This window comes from Brienomyrus brachyistius, chromosome 20, assembly GCF_023856365.1.
Source record: "Brienomyrus brachyistius isolate T26 chromosome 20, BBRACH_0.4, whole genome shotgun sequence".
Lineage (NCBI taxonomy): Eukaryota > Metazoa > Chordata > Actinopteri > Osteoglossiformes > Mormyridae > Brienomyrus > Brienomyrus brachyistius.
The window spans coordinates 8,430,507-8,447,376 of NC_064552.1; the positions used below are offsets into that span (position 1 = coordinate 8,430,507).

Consider the following 16,870-nt stretch of genomic DNA (forward strand, 5'->3'; position numbering starts at 1 on the left):
AATTACACGGTAATCGTACCAGAAAAATATTGTTGGAAATTTTGTAGCTGATTATTGACCTTTTTGGCCACTATGATAGCGCCACAGTTAGCCGGACCGTGAAGCACGTCGTGCGGCCTGGATAAGTACCTCATACGTCTAGCAAACTCAGATTCACTTTAAGCTGATTTTCAGATGTAACAATCCAGCGTGATATAACGGGAGGACACATTTATATTTGAATCATGTGATGGAGAATATGCATTTCCCACATTTCCAAATTCGTCCAGTTTATCGTTTTAAGTATTCCCTGACACAGTCCTGTAAGGACATTAAGCGAGTAACGTCCTTGTATGCTTTTGCAGTATACTTCAGCATTGAAGCAGTGTCCTCAACTGGGACTATGGGGAGAATGTAATTTGGCAGAGTACAAACGCCAATAACAGTCACAAGTAACAGTTAATATTAAATATACTTAAAGTAAGACAGTCATGTAGTTGCAACACAAATAATGTTTGGTAATGTTTAGTACTGTAGCATCGATGATGCCAACATACTCAAGTCGTGCCTTTTCACAGTTTTGAAAATACATAACAATACACACGTGCACTTTTTAAATCAAACAAATCTTTGTAAAGCAAATATATTCCTACATTTCCACTTAATGCCATTCATGAAAAGTCAGACATTGTGCAAGGGTAACATATTTTTACTTACAGAACATTGCAGAGCCAAGTACATATTGAATCGGGATGGTTTGACATAAGTTATAACAGTTGTGTATCTTTAAATAAGCTAAATAAAATGCAGTTGGTTTGAAACAAAGCTGTTTGAAGCTGTTTGGATAGATGCTGTGGTTTAACAAACACAATACATGTGGAAATGGACAATTGCACGAAAGGCTCTCTGTTCTCATATGCTTCCATTTAAGTATAAATTCTCATATAGTCTTATAGAAAGAAGTTATCCTGCAGGCTGGAATAAATTGCTGGTCGATAAGTGTAACGTCTGTACAGTTTAAGGACTCATTCATCGAATACGAAAAACTTTGTCCTTGAGCAGCCGTTAATTTGCTGTCTATAGCTGTGTGCTGGGCTCTATGCTTTGTAGATTCCACATGCTTTTTGTGTCCCATATACGTGACATTGCATGCCTGCCTTTGTTACATTAACGATCGGCCCGTACTTCATGACCGGCGGATTATGGAGACGTTTTACAGTCTGCCCTTGCTGGTTGCTAACCTGCATCCTGTCCAAGTCCTGTGCTCTTTTTATAGCTTGGGGACTCTTATAGCCAAAGTTAGGGTTCTGTAGCATGCACTAGGAGGCTTGTTTCCATTATAGTGGAATGCATCTTAGAAGGTCATTATGAGTCTGCTCATCTGCAAACATTTTGTGCATTAATTTGTGCATTCACCCAGAATCGTGTTGTCATTAGCATTCACACGCAATAATTCAAATGTATCCCTTTAAAAACTGCTCTGTGTACTGTCAGTACTTAGTGTGTGGGGGGGGAAAAACATTCTAAATTGAATTTTACAGTTTACTGCTCAAATTGGCAAAAGGCTTGTCAAGTTATCTATGTTCAATTTTATGATCAACCATTGCATTGTAACGATCTGCTTATTATTCATTGACATCATCTTAATACATTTAGATGCTGCAAACACATGTCATAAATTAATTAAATAAATCCGGGAAAATGTGCTGTGATGAGAAGCAGCCTGCTCTCCATAGCATGGGTTTGGAGTCTCTGGTCAGCATTATGGTGTCAGTCAACATCTGTGACGCGCTATCAAGCAGAATGTCCCACCCCAAATGACTGTATAACTAAAGTAAGTCATTGCAAAACTTCTAGAAAGCTGAGGTTTTTTTTGGAGTTTGCTGGATCCATTTTGTTCTGAGGGTCATTGCTAGATTTATGGTGTTGAAAATTTGTAAGCTGTTGTAAATTCCTGTCATGCCGTCAATCTAATCAGTCGACACAGAAGTTGCGTTTTGTTTACATCTGCCATGTGGGCTGTTTACAGGTAGACTGCGGTTCCTCCTTGCTGACGTGCTAACAGTCTGCTGCTTCAGCTATCTGTTGATGATTCTGTGTCTTTGACTGGGAAAAAAAAAAGAATAATTGCAATGTTGTGTAATTTCACCGAAACTCAGCCTATCGATTTTACATGTAGGTTCCTCAGGGAAGGAGGTGGAAAGTGATTTTTTTTTTTCCCCTCAATATCAACAACATGAATGAAATGATCGTAGACGCGGGGGGGGGGGGGGGGAGGGGGGACATTTTAAAACCTGGAACGGACCAGAAATGCTGTTTTGCATACTAGGAAGTCAGGGACGGAGACAGTGGGTCCGTTTCAGCATCGTCCTGTATTATTTACGTACAATGCCCACAGGGCTTGGCTCGGAATGGGGACGTCACTTACCAGCACAGGGGCTGTTATGGCATCATGCAGGCTGCGTATTTGTGGGCATTGTAGGGCGTGGCAGGGGACAAACCTGAAATCCAGATGTGATTCTTCTCCCACCTTGTTTGCAATTGTAACTGAAAGGAAGCCGCGCTGCCAAAATCCCAGCATGTTCCTGGAGACTCACGGAGAAGGGGGCCATTACTTTGGATGCATTTTTTCTTTATGGACTTCAGGTGCTTTGGGAGGGAAACACATTAGTGTAAATAGGACTGATAACTGAGACGGATTAACGTGATCAAACTGAAAGGGTCGGTCTCTAAATCCAAGTTGGGTCCAAAGGAACGTTTTTATTTTAATGCCCCGTGAAATAAAAGTTCTGACTGCAAGCTCGGTCGCGCAGTTATATGCTGGATCTGACCTCTCCCAGCTGATATTATAATAGCCTTGATTGTGTGGGGGGAAAAAAAATGTCAGATGAATCAGAAGGGACTCTGTTTCTGGGACAGTGCAAAATCTGCACTGTCCGCTCCTGCATCTGCAAGCTATAATAATGCCTCATTCATCGAGCGTGAGGAGACTCTGAAACAAATCCTGGCAATCAATCAGGGCTGCGGACATGGTCTCCAGTGTTCTGCTGGCAGCGCTGTGCTCGAAGGTTCCTCCTTTTTCATGCTTGCTGACAGTCGGGTTCATGCATGCAGTATCCCTTTGGGTGACCTCAGTACTTTCCCGGTCCTTTTGGCGTTGGCCTCCCCATTTTTTTTTCTGGGTTCAGCTTGTGAGCAGCGAACCACCCTGACATTATAATATCATGCTCCAGACCACATAAATTCATATTTGACATGTCTCTGGATGGCCGCAGAGCTCTTCCTATCTATTTGTTTTGAGACTTCCTTCATTTTTTTTATGCCATAAAAGCATTTCTTCCTTTGGACAGTGCAGTGAAAAAAAATGTACCACGGCCATTGAATGTCGGTTAGAGTGAAAGTCCTCGGAGGTGTCGTCGGACCTTACGTTATCACTTTCCCTGGGTTGAGTACTTAAAGGTTTACACCTTTATCTTGATTAACTGGAGATCACTTTTCCCCCAATTTACTCTCAAATTATTGCACAACACTGACTGGTTTTTCTTTGTCTTGCTCTTTCTTGGGCTCTGCAGGCCTTGAATAACAGCTTATACAAAAGTGCCTCTCCCTACGGTTCCCTGAACAACATTGTGGACGGACTGAGCTCTCTAACGGACCATTTCTCCGAACTTTCCCTCTCCTCTGAGCCACGCAAGCCAAGCAAAAAGCCCCCTCCCAACTACCTGTGTCATCTTTGCTTCAACAAGGGACACTACATAAAAGACTGCCCCCAGGTAAGTCACAGTCAGGCCCTGCACAGCCTGCAGAACGGCGTGTTAATCTCACCTACTGCTCAAACAGCTGTCCGCTATATTCTGTCTGACGACTGGAACCTTAAGGAGCCATTGGGAATGTTAGATAACCCAAGTTCGTCTAAATATCAAAGGTTCTTCCACATACCCTGACCTGATCAGATTTAATATTCAGAGATGAAAGTATTTTCCAAGAACAAACTATCACAAAGGTACAAACGCATTAATGGAATAATGGTAATGAACACATCCATAAGAAATATATTTTATGTATATTCTTATGCATATATGAATCTTGTCATTAGCATAATGTTATGAATACTAAAACCATTGCTATTCTGTATTTTGTTTGGAGAAATACTAACCCAATTTCCCACAAAAATGTGCTATTGGCAGCTCTAGCACTTTCAACAGAATCGTCCTTAATGGTAAAGACACTGGCCAAACATGTTTGAACCCACTACACCTGGGTGAAAATGAAATATGAAAAAACATTTTAAAGAATGTAAAACTAAATATTTTATTCAAATATAATTTGGTACAGGCTTGCCTTTCATACATCTGTTAAAACAACAGTTTTATATTTAGTTATATAGTGGGAAAATGGGGTGAATTTGCACAAATGTGCCATTTACTTACTGTCCTGTCAAATAATCTGACACTTTATCATTGTTAATCGTCAAGGATTTATCTTGAGCTGTAGTTCTTAGTCACCTTCTAGTTCATTCCCTTAATTGCAAACAGTCTTGACAGTTGAGATTGGTATGTGAGACAGTTTTATATTGTAATGTTTCAGATTTTTAGACTGCTGTTCAGGACTAACATACAAACATAATATGTATATCAAATAAGTAGAAAGAGTTTATATGTGCAGCAATATAAAGGGGAGTCGAAGTGATTATCATGCTGTCTAAATTTTATCTCAGAAAAAGAGAAGTTGTGTTTTCATTTGTTTATAACTGGTTATGCCAGTTAGAGACCAATCTGCCTGTTTGGGGCAGGTCAGTACATTTGTATGACTGATTAGCACTTGAAGTTGGTTCGCCTTTTATTATTTTGAAAATGACTGGCAGATGTTTTTAATTACCATGCTTTGTATGCATCTGTGTGGAAAATCAGTCCAAAGAGACATATATATTTCCATCAGTGGTTACAATTCAAAGAAACAATGCAAAAGTTGTACACCATGTGTCTTAACTTTAAGACTTGCCTTTTTATGTTATGGTTTACAGCTATTGTCTGTAGTTTGAGTTTTATTTTTAAAAACAATATGTAGACAAGACATATCAGGTTGCAGCCTAGTTTAAAAAGTGAACACTGTGATCATTTTAACTGAGACCTGTCACCATACAAGCCGAGCAAAGTGACTTACAAACATTAAAGATCTTAAAACATTATGTTTCTTGCGAGGGCTGCAAAAAAATAGAGGCGGCATCTCTTAGGTCTTCCTCTTGTGTCTTTTCTTGTTTGTCATGTTCGGCCGAAAGAAGCTCTTTAAGTCAAAGCCCTTTGAATTTTGCTTTTCAGTAATAATTTTTATTTGCTGTGGATGTTTGTACGCCAGAGTTGTAGTGACAGACTTAGTTTTACACCAAAAGGCAGTAAGTGATCTCACCCTACATCCCAATTCAATTCCATGTACCCTGGTATGGTAATGGAAGCCAGATGTTGGATTAAAATTCTAAGCCTCTCTTTATGAAGGAGGATGGGCTTTTCTGTATAGCAGCACACAATCTGCAAGACAAATAAGAGAAATCCCAGTGTACAAGTTAATTGATGTTGCAAGATCTGTTTGAAGTGATTGACAGTGGTATGTTTGTGACCATATTTCCAATTATCCCGCTTGTAAAGAAGACTGTAGTTTCTCCCTTCACAAATAAATAAACATCGTTACTACAGAAACCAAAAATTTAGTTAATATGATCAGCATGATGCAGAGGCTCTTTAGAGAGGACGAGCATTCAAATATAAAAAAAATTAAGACTAAAATGTTATAACTTTGCTGTTATGCAAGTATGATGACACACGTTCTATATAGATACTGTATGTTAATTGATTCCTGAGCACATAAATTCAGTCTTCTCTACTCTGACGAACAACGTCTTCAGTTGCTGTTGGAACATACCAGAAGAAATGGAATCTTTTAAACAGCCTGTCAACGTTTGTCTTTGATTGTGGCATTTTTTTAGCTCCTGCATTCTGTGCTTTTACGGCACCATTAAAATGAACATTATTGTCTATCATCAAAATTTATGTAAAGATCAAATCCAACAGATTTTTCATCTTTTAAACCATGAAGCAAAAACGTACTAAAAAAACATAATCCTACAGTCTTGTGGTGTGTAATGGATTCTCTCTTAATTTGCATTTGTTTTAATCTTGTAGGGTGGAATTGTCAACTGATATCAAATCTCAGACATTGAGAATAAATAATCTGGGTGTATTTGTTGTATGTTTTTATACTGGGTACATAATCTCATTGCAATTCAATATAGCTGAGTAGAACACCCTGAGAATTCCAGGAGACAAATTCCAGAATAAGCTGGTGCCTCAAAGATTCTCCACAGCCCTGTCTAGCGGGCCAAAGCAAGTATAAATATGGAAGTCCAACTTCACAGGCTGTTGCAGGACTGTGATCTATGTCCAGCACTGGGGATTGCTTTCACATGCGTTCTCGGGGTGCATATTTTCCTTGTCTTTTAGGAGATTAAGTGAAAGCGTCAGTCAAACAAAAAAAAAAAAAAAAAGAGAGAGTCTGAAAAGAAAGTTCACCTTTCCTGGAATGTCGTGTTAGCTTCCTTCGAGGAGCGGTTGATGGTGCAGAGGGGATAGGAGTCCGGGAATGTCACGGCTAAATAAAACGCGAGATATGACAGGAAAAGGGCGTGGCAAGCTGGCCCTCTCGGCATGGGAGGTGTTGTGCGGCAGAGCGGACCTCCGTCTTCAGTGGTGTATTTGTGGCATTTAATTCACTGCATTTGGCAACATCTGACAAGCCGACACCTGTAAAGTGCGCTTAGCCCTATCAGTCATTAAAGGATTGACCATGTCCTGGCGTTTCGCCTTCGTTGCACAATCACACAAAACAATGACGTTTCCTACAATGTTCAGTGGCTTTTTTTTTATCGTGTGTGAAAAATCACTGGAACCCATTGGATCATTTCAATATGTCGCTGAATCATGTGACCGTTTTTTTGGGATGTAGATTGAAGAGCCACAGGTATCGCTCTGTGTGAAGCTGCAGGGTTGAGTCATAACCTCTGCAAAGCCTTGCCTCTCCTCCACTGGCCTTCTGTGGGGAGCGTTCCAGAAACATCCCTGGCTTCCAATCATACACAGCATTTCATTTTCAAGGCATTCAGACGGTTTCTGGTGTCCAGAACCTCATTCAAAAATATAGCTGATGTCTTCAGACAGGAATGGAGATTCTCATGGACAGCAGCGTGTGTGATCCTGACTTCAGACCTTCTTCCAAATAGGAATGGAGATGATGTCTATAGAGAGATGTGATGCAGAAAAACATCTATTAAGCGTGATAAAACACTGATTTGGACTGATTAGCTGTTTTCCTATGGTAGGCTCTAGCCTCACAGCAAACTTGCTGTGGATGAATATGGAAAATGGATGGATGGATGGATGGATGGATGGATGGATGGATGGATGGATGGAAAAGAAAGGTGTCCACCCGGATCTGAGGTGCTTGTTGTGATTGTTGCTATGGTATTCAGTTATTTGCTAGCATTTTTTTTTTTCGTTTTTCTGTGGCCAGTAGACTGATACAAGACAAGTAATTGAATATAACCATTTTCAGATTTTTCCCTTGTTCCCCATCCCCTTGTTAGCGGTGCTTCATGTCCGATTTTCACTCACATATTCCCAGATTAACTGATATAGTTAAAAAAGAAGGAATAATATATCCTTAAAATAGTCTTTTTGTCTTCCATTTCCTGGATGTTTTTAATAACATTTCTTCGCTTCGTTTCACTTGTTTGCGAGTTGAAATATTTTGTCAGCTTCAATATTTTTTTACAATGATCTTGTGTGCCGATGTACTTTATTTGTGTGTATTATAAATAACTTGCCGATTTCACTTCGGTTTTGTTTAAAATGCAATGAAAAGTCAGAGTGCATGTTATTGTAAAGTGAGCGAGATCATAATTATCTCGGCCCAAGCTCTTTTACCGGAATTCTAGTGAAGTCTTCTTATGAGTAAATAGGGAAGAGATGTACTTTTATCAGACTCTGAGAGAGATAAAAACAGGGAAAGCAAATTGACGACACTTCCTCAAAAAGGAAATCAAAGCCAAAAGAATAAAAAGGTTTCCTGCCAGCTGGTTGGCATTTTTTTTTGCACAGGAATATCGGTCTTCCTTTCTGTCGCTGATACCACATTCATTGTCCTTCCCTTAGCTACAGAAAATGAAGAAACAAAGCCAAAACGTCTCTTGTGCAAAGCTGCCGTCTCAGCAAATGCAAAAGGAATTGATCGACTTCGAACAATCAATTTTTTTTCCCGCTGTTAAGGTCCCCTCGTTCGGCATCACATGCATGATTTTCATTCGCACTATATATCGTGTGATTATTCGGTCCTTGGTACCCTGCCCATGTAGATGTGGGTCTGGAATGTATTTACGTTGTGGTTTTCTTTTTGCATTATTGCATGATGATGACATCGTATTCAGTTAGAATGCAGAATGTGTTTCAGAATGTAAAGTGCACAGAACAGAACAGAATAGGGAATAATTGTTTGTAACAAAGACTGCTACAGTCATAGAAAATGCTTTAATGTCCTATTTGAATGCTGGAGCATCGGATGAACACACTGCTTTTTATTCTGACATGCTGTTCAAGAGCCTGTAGCTTGGACTTTGTGAGGAGAAGTGGCAATACTTCTCCTTAGGGCTTATTAAGCTTTGTGGAACTGGTATTTATTCATTTTTATTCACCCTGATATATCCTGAAGACAAACACTGTCTATTGATGGTCCGGAGAACAAAACAATATAACAAGTATTTATAACATATTCCACATTGCAGGAAACCATTATGTAATTAATAGTGACATGTTTATTTTTTATTTGTTTATACAGTTTTGCTCTGTGTTAATCTTAGCATGACTTTCTCCTCATAAAACTCAGTATTTGTTATTTATCCTCTGTGCTGGTTTTCAGTGGAGCATATGCCAAAACTGATGGTATCATGACATTGTTTTTGTCGTTTATTTCAGGAGAGAGCCAATTAACATCTGAAAACTGAACAGCTATACAGCATGTAATACACTGGTGCTTCAGATTGGAGACAGTCTGTTTTAATTTTAATTTTCAGTTAAACATTAATTTTCATTAGTTTTTAACATGGAATATTATTAGATAAACATCCCGAACATAAAATATACGTTGAAAAATATGCATGCCTAATCTGCATTGTTACGTACAGTCTGTTACGTACTTTCAGGGATAATCATAATACTGCAAAAGCATTATAGCACGCACCAATATTTATTTATAATTCCAATAAAAAATAGATTAAAAGGGGGACACAGGGTGAAAAATCAATTGTCCTGACAATTTTGTTGATATCCGATAAAGTCCAAATCATTTAATTCTGGTTGCTTATGGAATTGTACAATCCTGACATAATTAACGATACACTGACAGTAAATGGTAACCGTGCAGCTTTGCGATGGGAAAGACTGGATGCAGCTAAAGGCTTTTTCTGTTTGTCTTTCGGGGCCCAGGGCTGAAAGGTCAGGAAGTCAGCTGGTATTGTTCACTCGCTGGGGGTCGGACTGCTGCTTTGTTGAACTTGTAATTTGTTTTTAATAAGCCTTCAAGGAAACTGACCAGCGAACAGCATTTTTCCACATTTCAAATGAGAGTTTGGGGCGATTACACACAGCACTCGAAATAATGTGCATTTCCGAGCGCAAACTTTGTCGTGGGCTCATTCGATAGATGGAAATCAGTTTTTATATTAAGGCCGATTTGTTTTTCAGCGCTTCAGGTGACCATTTTCGTTATTGTGATAAAATCAGCTTCATTACTTAAAGCTTTTTATGTCCGCAATTGAACTATTTGCTACGCATTTATGAAATAATGAAATCAGAAGTTCTTTGCATTTTTATCTTATTAGGAAGACATATATATCATATTACATGACATATATATGATATATATGAAAATACTGTGTCTTACTGCATATAGTTTGATGATGTGTTACAGAGCTGTTACCACTTAGTTTTAAACTGAGCGAAGGTGACAGGAGCAGTTCTTCATAACACCATGTTCAGTGAACATGCACATCAAACAAATTCGTCATAGTTTGTCATTTATGACCATTGAATGAAAACCACGAGGCTCAGTGTTTATTTTTGGGAAGTTCCTTAACCTCATGTCTGGGGCTGGTATTTCTATGTGTGTGCTATGCATTCTTTACATTCCGTTATGACATTCATCATACGATTTTTTGCTACTATAAGAGCAAATGCAGACCTCTTATATGTGGAAAAAATTATGATTATTTAATGAGAATTGAAAATATCTAAAACATTAAAGAGTACAGGCTCAGTGACTGGGACTAATTTTAGCAACAATAATACATTTTAGCTAATGAAATAAAATGATGAGATTAAAAAGGCACAAAAGTACTACTACTGCAATGTTAAAAAAAAAAAGAAAAGAAGGAGATGTTGGCTGTTATTTGATTTGCAGTGCGCCGCCTTAGTAATGGCGAAATGCTCAGTGCATGACAAGTAGTTTGGATTGAAAACAGGAGGCTGAATATCAAACAGACAAAGATATGGCTGTGTACAATCTGCTGGCCAGCTAGCCTCTCTGACACTGCTCGAGTCAGGGGAAGCTTTGTGTCAGGACATCTGCTGTGCAGTGCGGGTACGACAGCACTGCAGTCACACAGACGCCGCCGAATTCACAGGGTGACAGAAATCGGGAGCGTAGCCCTCACTGCAACGTGAGGCACGTTACGTCCATTTCATTATCATACCCAGAAGTCCAGGGAGACGCATTATAATAAAAATGACACCTTATTTATCTTTCCGAAATGTACACCAGGCAGAAAACGATACTTTTAAGAAAGTACTTTCCTTCGAATTTCTTTTTCAAAAAGATTTACTAATTATTAAATTCATTTATAGTCCTCATATTAAGCCTTTCACCTTTGCACGCCTATTTTTAAGAACACAAATTAAAGAGAGGAAGAGAATGTCATTTCCTTATATTTGCTTTCAACCAGTTGGTTCCTTCCTACATAGTTTTGAAGCCAAAATGAAGAATTACTATGTTGAATTAGACTCTAGTTGGATCATTTTGGTTGCCTAAGGTATTTTCTGGAATTTGTTATAGCTATTAAACGAAATTGTCCTTTTCTAGGGAAAAAAAGAAACAATCACTGATCATACATGATAGTTTTTGATGGGTTTATGTGTATTTTCAATATGTCTGGGTATTGTGAAAAAGATGATTTGACCAGAAAATCATTGGCTGCTACATTTTCAGCTGTTCCTACAATATTTTATGTCCCTGTAAGGATAATATACACGCTTACTGTGCTTCACGCGGACTAAAGAACGTCATGCTAAATACATTTTATACTGTAGGAACGTTTGTTGTAATTCATAATATCTTTAACATGTGGCATTTTGCCCTTGAAGTGATGTTGGAATCAGGAAGCCGGTTCTAAAACTGTCAGTAGATGATTCAGGTGCTTTTTAGCGTATTTATTGGAATATCAGGATGCTTTTTTTAAGCAAATGCATGCTTGTCCACTGCTGTCTGCCTTATTGGTTTCTTGTTTTTGTTACTCTGAACTATTTATGACCACGGCCTTCATTGTACATTAAGCTTCCCAGCACATAGAAAGAATCATAAACCTTAATCATAAACAAACATTATTTACAAAATCGGGGTAAACTATAGTTAACTAATGTAATAATAAGCTACGTTAATTAACTGACACAACCCTTTTTGCGGTGATTTTGAACAGACTTTTTCATCAAAAGAATCTGGAGCAGAAATCATGGCACAGAAATCTTTGATAAATCACAGGATCATGTTACTATACTAATATTGTGGTACATTCTGTGAAATTGGGAAAGTCGAATTTACTAAATTGCAGTTTTAAAAACAGTGTAGCTTCTGCTGTCTGCATCTCTACTAAATGTTCGTTTTCTTGGCTAAATGGATGGACATTATAGAGATTAACATAATTCATTATAGTCCTGTAGAGTGCAACACTGAACAGCAAGTATCACTGGCTAGTCATCCCTTAATGTTGAAAATGTTTCTCATGGTTAAGGTTACTAGACTTAATTGAGATCTTGCTAATTAATATTAGTAGGTAGGTTAGGCATTGCAGCACCCAACAAGGTAATTTAAGTCTTCAACATAAAATTGCAGTCCCAACTCTTCCTGTCACTGCTGTTGTGGGCCAGTCCCAATAGCTGGTTAAAAAAAAAAAAAAAAAAACGCAGTTTCACTGGATTAGGAGGGAAGTGTGAGTGAACTGAAACTGTGCAGGGCTGCTCCACTGGAATATTTTTATAGCGTGACCCCAGATCTTCCTTCCAGTCTACAAGTAGGCCCCGGCTGACATCTACATACTCAGCCCCATGAAGCCCTGGTGACGAAAGAGCCCAGAGCCCTTATAGAGGGACCCCAGGCAATGGGAGTGGGGGGGGGGGGGGGGGGGGGGGGGGGAGGCTGGAAACAATGTAGCGGAGCGGAGAAAGCGAGAGGAAGAGTGAATGATATTTCGAGAAGGATACGGCTTATCTGTTGTGGAGCAACAAGGTGCCACCATCTCTGAATTCCTGTGGGACCGCGCATGAATACAGCATAGAGCAAAACACAGTGTTCTGTATAATTGAAGATGTTCTGTAAACAGCAACATGTTGAGAAAGTCAGCCCCACAGTGACTGAGGGATTAGGGAAATTGACCTAGCAGCTGAAGCACAATTTATTACCAAGGGGTATTAGTTTCCTCTACACTATGAACTCCCCCCCCCCAGCCCCCCCCCCCCCCCCCCCCCCCCAGCTGGCCATGGAATGTGTGATAACAGAGAAATTCCCTGTCCGGGTCCCTCGCTCCTGTGTTCGGAAATAAGCTCTGAATATTTGCTCCTCTATTTTTCTCAAGTGATCCAGCCCACCTGCTCCTGTCGCTCAGTCCCTCCGAAACTTAATCCTGTGGCACAACTGTACAAGTCATTAGGGTGGCTGTGGGCAGGAGCTGCGCCGCATGGGATGGTGGACTGGGGCTAATGCTGAGATCGCTCTCTCTCTCTCTCTCTCCCTCGCCCTCTGTGTCGCACTCTTTTTCTCCGGGAGGGAAAAATTTCCAGCTCCGGACGGACGGCTCCATGTCCGCATTACAAAAACCAAAAGCCCGGGATGCAGAGCTTTGGCCAACCAGGAGGCCTGCTTACAGTAACATAACACCCCCAGACAGATGTGAGTTTTCGCAACCCATGTTCTTGTGCTCGTCCCAAGTTCAGGTCAGTGTTATTAAAAAGCAGAAGGTGGTGTAGAAAAAAACTCGACTCGTTATACACTTACACGTCGTGCTAAGGTTACTGTCAGTGTCTAATAAATAAAACAAATAAAATCACTGACCAGCTGTTAGAAACCAGTACGATATAAGTGTTAATCATAACATAATAAAGACAGATTTTTTATTTTTAATGAATATACATTGTTTTACTAAAATGCTACATAGGAAATAGGTCATAATATGGAGGTATAAAACTAATTTCCTTTATATTCTATCTTATTTAAGACAGCTATATACCTTAGTAAGACATAACATACTGAGGTTATTAAACGACTGAAAGATTAATCGACATAAACAGAAAATAATAATGTTTTCTTTGCTTTATATTTCTTTGTAAGGGAGTAATTTGCCTTAGATACGTAAACATTCTGCAGTTTATTTTGTAGGCTGATTAAGTGACCTGTCTGGCACGCAGCCTCGTAGACTTTCAGTGAGTGTCGTGCATCTGATGGTCGTTAGCAACACGTATCTGCGATCAGTTTCACTAAGGGGCGGTGCCAAAAACTCTGTCAAGCACTGGTATCGTACAGATGTATATAATTCAGTTTCAGGAAATCCAGTGGTACCACTTTATAATAAAGCTCCCATTTGTCACTTATAAATGATAGTAACTCACTGCTAATAAAAAAACTGCATTATAACCACTGCTTAATTTGTGCTGCATCCTGTCAGAATGCATTCCGGGATTTCTCTTAGTGCTTTTCCACTGCCAGAGAAAATGGTTCCATTCCAGTCCGCGAACCTGTTTTTGAACAGTTCTGTGAGTTTCCACCAAAATAAAAACAGGTTTTAAACCAAAACACTGGTTCGTGTTGAGAACCAAGAAATAGTTGGATCCTGAGTGGGAACCATGATGACATCATGAGTGGGCGTGTACTATCGTACCTACAGGCATGAGACAAACATGGAGGCAGTGGTGGAAAATGTATTCAGCTTTTGTACTTAAGTAAAAGTAGAGATACCAGGCCAAAGTGTTACTCAAATAAAAGATCAATGGAACACCGTTACATAGTTTTTTACTCGGTGGAGAACAAAAGAACGATTGTGCCATATTTAATAATGAATTATAACCATATCCCATTGACATTTTACTCCGAATTGTGCAGCCCTACGTATAAGCGAGCTGCATGCTTTTTGCGAATCCTTTTTAAAAATAACTAATTAACGACAGTCTCAATGTAATGAGACTAATGAGACAGGATGTAATGGAGCAAAAAGTTCGTTTTTGGCCCAGAAATGTAGCAAAGTGACAGTAAAAGGTGCAACAGCTCAAGTAAAATCCAAGTTCGGAAAAAAGCTCCTTAAATACAATAATAAAGTATTTGTACTTCGTTACTTTACACATGGAGGCAAATGTAAACTCCACCTACTTAGCTGCACCCTCCCCACTGTTGACACAATGGTGCCGACTATTGAGACAAAATTGGTGGAAACGCAGGTCAGTTCAGTTGGCAACTGAACTGAACTGGTTCTGATTTGAACTGGTTTATGAACCGGAATGGAATAAGTTTCTTTGCTGGTGGAAAAGCACTATCTGTTTGACTGTTCGCATTCTGGCACCAGTTTGCACAGATTCAGCAGCTCTCTGGTTAAAAAAAAAAAAAAAAAAAAGTAAAACAAGAACATAAAAGAAAAATTAAATAAGTAGCCTATGTATTTTAATGTATAGACCAATTTTCATGCTACTTCACATCCTTTATTAACTGATTTATTATTAACAATATGTGCCATGTTTTCATTTCGTTTGCATTCCAGGACCTACAACCTGCTTCATTACCCCTCTGGTCTCATATGCACTTTGCATTGTGGCACCTTCTGATTAAACCATGAAACAATGGTTATAACTTGTTTATAATTGTCTATTAATGATGCTACAACCTAATTAATAGTCTGATTATAAACCACTCATAAACCTAGGCCCAGTCTTATTGCAAAGTGGTTCCCATCCAGCATATCGAGTCTTCGGTCTGCAGTTTGAGAGTCACAGACTTGTAGGAAGAACTGAAATAAAAGCCATGAAAAGATTTATATTTAAATGTAGCCCCAGTGAAAACCTTGGTGCTGTACATGGTTTATACATTAAGTGAGGTATCAAGTCTGGGTTTATATGTTAAGAGTAAAGTGTCACGTCTGAATTTTGCCAAAGATACCGGAAATAACGTTACGATAAACACTGAGCAGCATTCAGCAGTTCAGGTGTCATGCACTGACAGAAAAAAGCACACAGCCCTGGTACAGTTTTGTTGTCTAGAAATCTTACTTTGTCTAGAAACAAAACTAATGTACCCCCAATGGTACAAAATGTACTTCAAAAGGTACATTTTCCTACAGCTAGGGTACAAGTTGGCAAAGCCTTGAGGGTACACCCCCAGTGACAAGTAATTGTCCCCTCAAAGGTTCAAATTGTTCCTTTTTTCTGACAGGGTATGACAGTACCATTGCCTGGCACGTCTAGTGTTAGGGAATCGAATCCCACCAACACTCTAGGTGTGTGGAGTTTGCATATTCTTGTGTGGTCTTATGTGAGTGGAGTACAGATATGCCAGATTTCCCTCACAGTCGAGAAACACTGAGTTAGGTGCACTGATTCTGAATTGCCGATACTGTGTGATTCTGGCATCATGTACAGGCCCTATAACGACCTGGTATATGATGCCAGTGGTCCCCTGTCTTGCGCTCAGTGTTGTCTGGGATAAGCTCCAGCCCCCTTCAGCCACCCTGCACAAGTTTTGGTTGGAAGATGGACAGATGGATAAACACGTGGGGTGGGTGGGTAAAATAATGGAAACACCGCATGAAAAACAACGCTGAAGTAACCGAATCCCAACTGCAAATGCAGATACAAAGGTGAGTCATGTTAGGCTGGATGCCAGTTAGCACTGTGCGCACGTCAGCTGCAAACGATATGTGAGAGTTCAAAGCAACATGGAGCAAACTAACAGAATTACAAAGAGGTCAAATAGTCACAAAACTGCGAAAGTATTTAATTGTACAAAGAGAAATGGTTTCAGAGATCGTGGCAACCGGTCACTGTTGGCACAGAAGAGCAGTGGCCGTCAGTTGAAGCGTTCTATAGGTTGTTCTATAGGTTGTGCAGCTGCATGAGCTAATTAGACAATCGTACAGGTTCATGTCTGATCTGGGTAGATGAACACAAATAGAGGGGAGATGTGCAATGTAGGATGTGACACAAGTTCACAGTGACTGCATATCTCGGCAAGCACTGAAAAATTTTCTTGCTGAGGTTTAAAATTGTAAATTTAATTTTTAAGCAAAACAACTGTTGTGAATGTGTTTTATGGAGGATTCTTCAGTAATGCATCAAATGTTTGGAGAAGTTTCATAAATACAACCTTTGATTTGACGCCAGATTTCGATTTTAAACTAATGTGGTGGATTGACTACTTGATAAAATCTGCTTTTCATTTTGAGAGGGTCAGTTTGTGAAATTTATCTCTGATGTTTGCCTTTCTGTTGGCTTTTAAAGTTTGAAAAAGTTCTAAATAATATAAAAACTTGCATGTTGTAATTCTC

At 39.4% G+C, this 16,870-nt stretch overlaps 1 protein-coding gene across 1 annotated transcript in view; it reads left to right on the forward strand.

Annotated features, from left to right (window-relative positions):
* The window catches only part of zcchc24 (zinc finger, CCHC domain containing 24), a 41,930-nt gene that overhangs the window by 1,272 nt on the left and 23,788 nt on the right, over window positions 1-16,870 (forward strand). Inside the window, exon 2 of the mRNA XM_048987036.1 lies at window positions 3,552-3,752. Within this exon, the coding sequence (XP_048842993.1) occupies window positions 3,552-3,752 (201 nt within the window). The remainder of the gene's footprint in view (window positions 1-3,551; window positions 3,753-16,870) is intronic.